Source organism: Morus notabilis, unplaced genomic scaffold, assembly GCF_000414095.1.
Source record: "Morus notabilis unplaced genomic scaffold, ASM41409v2 Scaffold201, whole genome shotgun sequence".
In the NCBI taxonomy this organism is placed as follows: Eukaryota; Viridiplantae; Streptophyta; class Magnoliopsida; order Rosales; family Moraceae; genus Morus; species Morus notabilis.
In genome coordinates, this window is record NW_010357101.1 from 16,777 (window position 1) to 23,078 (window position 6,302).

General features: G+C 42.1%; 3 protein-coding genes across 4 annotated transcripts in view; 2 read left to right on the forward strand and 1 right to left on the reverse strand.

The window, feature by feature from the left end:
• Nucleotides 1-1,472, forward strand: part of LOC21402577 (probable folate-biopterin transporter 7) — a 2,631-nt gene extending 1,159 nt beyond the window's left edge. Inside the window, exon 2 of the mRNA XM_010089137.2 lies at nucleotides 109-1,472. Coding sequence (XP_010087439.1) covers nucleotides 109-1,178 — 1,070 coding nt within the window. The 3' untranslated portion in view covers nucleotides 1,179-1,472. The remainder of the gene's footprint in view (nucleotides 1-108) is intronic.
• A 248-nt stretch (nucleotides 1,473-1,720) lies between these two features.
• On the reverse strand, nucleotides 1,721-4,167 carry LOC21402578 (ankyrin repeat protein SKIP35). 2 transcript variants are annotated; one of them, XM_024165612.1, is made up of 3 exons: nucleotides 4,024-4,167; nucleotides 2,947-3,902; nucleotides 1,721-2,709 (listed from the first exon to the last, which is right to left on the reverse strand). In XM_024165612.1, exons 1-3 carry the CDS (start codon nucleotides 4,049-4,051, stop codon nucleotides 1,903-1,905), a joined length of 1,791 nt encoding a protein of 596 aa, XP_024021380.1. In that variant the 5' UTR covers nucleotides 4,052-4,167; the 3' UTR covers nucleotides 1,721-1,902. The 2 variants fall into 2 exon arrangements, with proteins under 2 accessions (XP_024021380.1, XP_024021377.1); XM_024165609.1 differs by having other exon boundaries at nucleotides 2,947-3,923.
• Nucleotides 4,168-4,539: 372 nt separating this feature from the next.
• LOC21402579 (DNA polymerase delta subunit 4) lies at nucleotides 4,540-6,065 on the forward strand. Its single transcript, XM_010089139.2, has 2 exons — nucleotides 4,540-4,832; nucleotides 5,550-6,065. The coding sequence occupies exons 1-2, from the start codon at nucleotides 4,661-4,663 to the stop codon at nucleotides 5,744-5,746; spliced, it is 369 nt and encodes a 122-aa protein (XP_010087441.1). The 5' UTR covers nucleotides 4,540-4,660; the 3' UTR covers nucleotides 5,747-6,065.
• Nucleotides 6,066-6,302: the final 237 nt, after the last annotated feature.

The window sequence follows — 6,302 nt, forward strand, 5'->3', positions numbered from 1 at the left end:
AAAAAAAAAAAAAAAAAGGTTTGGGTGGGGGGGGGGGGGGGGGGGGGGGTGGGTGAATACTTTTCGGAATCAAATAAAATATGAACATGAATGAATGTGTGGATGCAGCTTTCCTACAAGCGGTGTCATGGTTGGCAATTGCAATCCTGGCTTCCCAGTCGGACATCTCAATCACCAGCATCACCATTTATCTCCTCCTCAGCAATCTCGGGGCTTCAATCGCTGAGGTTGCCAATGACGCCATTGTGGCCGAGTCCAGTAAACAGCAGCACTCTGCTTCCTCCCAACGATCATCATCCAGTGAGCTCCAATCCTTTGTTTGGATGGCTTCATCTGCCGGTGGAGTCCTTGGGAACCTCCTAGGTGGTCTCATCATAGACCGAGTGTCTCCCCAGAAGCTGTTCCTCCTTTTTGGCCTCGTAGCTTCTCTCCAGTTTTTTCTAACCATTGCAGTTGGGGAGAGCTCGTTGAACCTTCCAAAGAGCTCATCTTCACCATCGAATGTGGGATTCAGGAAACAGCTCTCTAGGCTCAGACTCGCCCTGGAAGATCCATCCATCACGCACTCGCTAACATGGTTTGCAGCATCTTATGCAGTAATTCCTACACTTGCAGGCACAATGTTCTTTTATCAGACGCAACATTTGAAGATAGATCCGTGGGTGCTGGGGATGTCAAAGGTGATGGGGCAGGTGGCGATGCTGGCATGGAGCGTGGTGTTCGACCGGTGGTTGAAGCAGGTGGCGCCGGGGAGAGTAATTGCGGGAGTACAGGGGGCAATGGCGCTGCTCATGGTATCGGACGCCTTGTTTGTCAAGGGGTTGTATACAAGTGTGGGAGTAGCAGATTGGTTGTATGTAGTGCTCGTGTCAGGGGTGTTGGAGGCCATGTTCTTTGTTAAGATTCTTCCCTTCAGCCTGCTGATGGCGAGGGTCTGCCCTGCAGGTTGTGAGGGCTCGCTGATGGCGTTGATGGGGTCAGCCATAGCGTTGGCGCTCATACTCAGCGGCTATCTTGGAGTTGCTCTCGCTGCCGCCTTCGTTGGGGATGATTTCTCTGGCTTCCCTAGAGCCCTCCTCATTCAAGCGGCCTGCACGCTATTGCCACTTTATTGGTCACCACATTCTATTCCTGATCCTGATGATGATAGACGACAGATTTCGTCCAAAGAGGAATAGCAAGTAGAAATGCTTTTTGTGGTGGCTTGGCTTGTGTGAGAGTATACTTTTTCTTTCCTTCTTTTCCGAGAAAAAAAAAACACTATACTTTTACAGGCAAAAGAAGAAGACTGGAATTTAAGTGATGCCTTGAGAAGCTGGGGTCATCGGGGACTTTGACTGACGAATTTTGGACCTACAACCTCTGTAACAGTTTGTTTTTGTTTTAATTGAATAAGGAATCATGACAGAAAAAGAAGGAAAAAAAAAAAACCATTTTAATAAAAGTATTCCGCAGTGAGAGTTCAAGTTCAATCGACCAACATTAACAGAGGCCACGGAACAAGATGACATTCATATTACGAGTCTGTCTGTCAATATACAAACAAACACATCATTCACCATGATTCAAGTCTTTAATTAACGTGATAAACATCCACCATTTGGATTAAAAGGGGTACACTATTATATCATATTCATATGCAATGCCCACATAAAAGGTGCAGCAGCAGCATTCCAAAGGATGGAACGAAAATTGACACAAAAACCCCTTAGCTTTGTCGTCAACCGAACCCACCTCCCACAATGTTATTTATCTCTTACATATACGTGTGTATACACATATTATATATCAGGTGGTAACCGCAAAGGCTCGTCATAATAATAATAATAATAATAATAACAAGAAGAAGAAGAAAAAAAAAAGCCAGAGTATCCAAAAGATGATCGATTTCTAAAAATCTTGCTAGGCGACTCTAGATGGATGAAGCAAAAATGGAGGAAGATGATGCTCTAAAACAGCCAGGAGCTCACTGCTCTGGCCGACCTCTTTTAAGACCGCGCCATCGAGTCTTGTCACAGCTTCCACAAGCTTCCCCCTTAGCCTTTGGGACAGCAAAGGCCCACCCGCCTCAACACACTCCCTGTACAGCGGCAGGTAAGCAATCGTCACCCTTAACGGGGCTGGAAGATCTCTCAAGGAAATAGGAGATCCCCCCCACTTCAAAATTCTCATGATGTTCATGTAATGTTCTTGGCCTTGCCTCAATCCATCCAAGAAAGCTGCCTCTGACCAATGCTCTTGAAGAAAAGACTTGAGCTCGGGCGCCACAGCCCCATCCTCGGACCTAGAGATAATGTCAGCAACAGCATAAGTAGCTGCAGGATCACCTAAGAAGTCGGAACGGAGGAGAAATGCGACACCGTCCAAGGAGCCAGCGCTTCGTTCGCCGGCAGCCCTGAGAATCTCGATGCTTAGGGTTTGAAGAACGTGACGAGGAACATGAGGAAGGAGATAGGCGGCGACGTGAACTTGGCTACTAGAAGTAGCAGCGGTGAGGGCAAGACAGAGCTCCATGTCTCGGCAACCCCTTTTCATAAACCAGTCGACGACCTGCATACAACCCCTCTCAGCTGCTCTCATCAAAGGGCCTAAGAAAGCGATGGCATTACCCTCCTCCACGAGACACTCCATGGTCCCAATCTTGCAGTAGTGAGAAGCAAACCCCAATGCCAGGTCAACGTCCACGTCCAAGCTGTTCCTTTGCGCAATCTTTGAATTCGAAACAAACAAAGCCTAGAATTAGATTTTAGATAATTTATTCCATACCCCAAGTGTGACAGTAACATAGCACGGTAATCAGGGCATTAGCTTGATTTAATAGGCTTTGCGTTTTCTAAGCTTAATTAATTAAACTATAGTAAAAGGTCAAAAACAAAAAAGGAGCATTTTAGTTTGTTTATGAGCAGCACAATAATACATAATGATAATAATGATGATGATTAATACCTGTAACAAAATGCGAACAAGGTGTGTACTCCCGAAACGAGAAGCTTCAAGGAAACACTGGTTGACATTGTCAGCGCCTCCCTCTACTAAGATAGCGAGCAGACCTTGGATGGCGGCAGCGGAATTGGGATCGAATAAAGTCGAGAAGAGAGTCAAGGGAAAGCAGGCAGCGTCAAAGGCCTCGGTGAAGTCCTTCCCGGTGAGTTGATTACCAGAAAGATCTATGAAGGTCTTAAAAGCCGATAACTGGAGTTGTATCTGATTATGAAGTCCACCAACCCCATCTGTATCTTCTCCTTCTGGATTGCCGTTTTTGTCTCTGAAATGGGAATTTGGGGAATTGGAGTGGGAATTGGGGGAATGGCAATGGATGCATTTGAGAGCCCATTCCGTGAACTTGTGGAACTTGGCTCCGGCTTCCGCCTTGAGAAGCTCATCTCCGTTGCATTCCTGGAGGCGCTCGTGCAACCTCTGCGCCATTAGACTGACGGTGTCGGCCGGACTCATAGAGCGGCTCTGGCACGCCGACACGCACGACGCCAGAAAACAAGTCCTGAGGGCGGCCCTGCTGAAGTCACAAGCCCCGTTGGCAATGATCTTGTTGATCAATCCAGTAATGCCAATAAGCTGTTGCTGAGTTCTCAAGAACCAGATTGAATCCAGAGTTATGCAGAGAGCATCGTTAAGGGATTGTGGATCCGCCATCGAAACCAAGCTCTCCGCCAATTCCAAATCGTAGCAACTAACTGCCCTCTGAAACAGCCTCCCCAACTCAACTCTCTCCTCTCTACTAAACAACACCCCCTTCTTTTTCTTCTTCTTCTTCTTCCTCTTCTTCTTCTTCTTATTCTTCTTCTTCTTCCATTCATCATCACTTTCCGATTCCGTTTCCGATTCCGAATTCGATTTCGAATTCGATTTATCCTTCCCAACATCAGTACTACTGCAATCTGACTCTGAATCTCCATAACAAATTCCTTTATTAAAAAAAAAAAAAAAAAAAAAAAAAAAGAACCATATAAAAGATATCATTAACAAAAGAAAAACGAATTGAATTTTAAGACGGACAAAACTCACCAGTAGCCACGACCATGGTTGATTCCATTTTCCAATTTGCAAAAAGATTACGAAAACTTCCCCAGGACAAAAAGCGAAAGCAAAGCAAAGACGAGAAAGAAGGATTGCCTTACCCTTACCTATCTGCTATCTCCCAAAAAAAAGAAAAAAAAAAAAAGGAAAAAAAATATGGGTGATGTTTGGAATTATTTTAGAAAAAAAAAAAATTATTAAATACATTTTTAAAAATAATTTTTAAAAATATTTTATTTTTATTTTTATATAGAAAATAAAATTATGTTGAAATGTAAACGTGTCAGAAAGAATTCAGAGGAAGTGGGCTTTTGAGAGCCTCGCTGAGAGGGCCGATTAATTTGGAATTGGGCCTGCAAGTAAAGAGCCCATATTTCCTAACTTCTTAAAGAGGAAGAAGTGCCTAAAACGACAATGATCTAGTAACAAATAACAAAAGTTTTTTTTTTTATAATTAGCCATTGAAAATTGAAATACAATCCTCGGAAAAAAAAAAAAAAATTGAAATACACACAAGACAAGGCAACCATAAGTAGGAAATAGAAGAAGAGAATAGAAATTCAAAATTCAAACTTGAGAAGTAAAAGAAGAGAGAGATCAAAGTTTGGGTAGTGGAGAAAGAAAGATGTCGACGAGAAGCGGAAACATCAAGGGTTTCTACAAGCAAAAGAAGACGACGACGAAGACTGGTATAACTGGTACTGGAATCAAGAAATCGCCCTCCTCCGCCGCAACCCTCGGCTCTGACATCACCCAACCCCCTGCCCTCCTCTCCAATTCTTCTCCCGATCTCCGAGGTTTCCTTTCCTTTTCTTTTCTGTTCTTATCAGTTAATTAATGTTTTGATTTTTTTTATTCTTAGGGTCTTCAGCAACCTTGTACTGTCTTTTTTTCTTTTTTCTTTTTTCCCCTTCTCTCTCTCTCTCTCTCTCTCTCTCTCTCTCTCTCTCTATGGCTTTTACTGAAGAAGTTTGAAAAAGTTTATCCTTCTTTTCTATGCATCTTTACTGGAGGAGTTCGATTTCATCGCCAAAGTAACCAGTTTTATTTATTTCTTTATTTATTTATGACACAACTCATTTCTCTTATTTTAGCTCTTTATATGTTTGAGTTGCTGTTCTCGATCAATCATAATGAGAAATTCAAATAATAAGCGTGGTTTTGGTTTTGCTTTTAGTTTTCTTTTGCCACTTTTTGACAATTAGATTAGATGAGTATATGTATGACAAGGCGCGTCTTTTATTATATTTTACTTTTTTTTTTTTTAAATTTTTCTTCACCATTGTCTCTATGTCTCTTTATTGTGAAACTTATCGACTTTATTTATAACAAGTGTTAACTCGTTGTTGTACGTTCAAGCTTTCAAAAAAAAGAAAAAAGAAAAAAAACCTTAATTTATGAGAAGTGAGAATGAATAGAAATAACGGAGTTGCTCATGTATTCTTCTGCTGTGACAATGAATTGGAAATAACAAAGCTTTGGTGTTTTTCGTTTGGGAAATAATCATTTAACAGATGAGTATGACAAAGAAGAGGAGGTGTTGAGGCAATTCGACATGAACATGGCATACGGACCCTGCCTCGGAATGAGCAGGCTCACTCGCTGGGAACGAGCCTCTGTTCTTGGCTTGAATCCTCCCCAACAGGTTCACCATCTTCTTCTCAAGGCTCCCACTGCTCGCTCTCACTGCTTGTGGGAGGGTCGCATTTAGTTAATGTTTGGTTGTTGTGATAAATAATTAGTTAATGTTTGCTATGTTTGTTCAGCCTCTCCCCGGAACCATCTGCTCTAAGTCTACGACGTTGTGTTTAACTTTATCGTATATGTATGTGGACACTTGTTTCATGACTTGGTAATGGTTTTATAAGGACTGGTGTTTTTAGTTAATTGGTTTTGTGTTTCATAATCTGAATTCCATCAACAGTAACAGCCCATTCCTACTTCTATTGTATTGTATTGTATGTGATGTAAAGAAAAAGGGGAGTGAATTTGAGTGCGACAACAATTTCAAGTCTCCAGCTGACTTTACTTTTCTCACGTTGTTCTCCTTCTTTTCTGTAACAAACTCTGGGGTTTGTTTTGTGTCTTGTGGCCTTCAAGGCAAGGGTAATAGTTCCTTTTTGTTTGACTATGTTAGGTTCGTTTTTATCCTGGTGTAACAAGTGGTGTTGTAACACTTTACTGTAACACTTTTTGTGACAGAAAATCTAAAATTAAACCAGCAAAATAGTAAAGCAGGAAACTAATGCAGAAACGTAAAGGACACC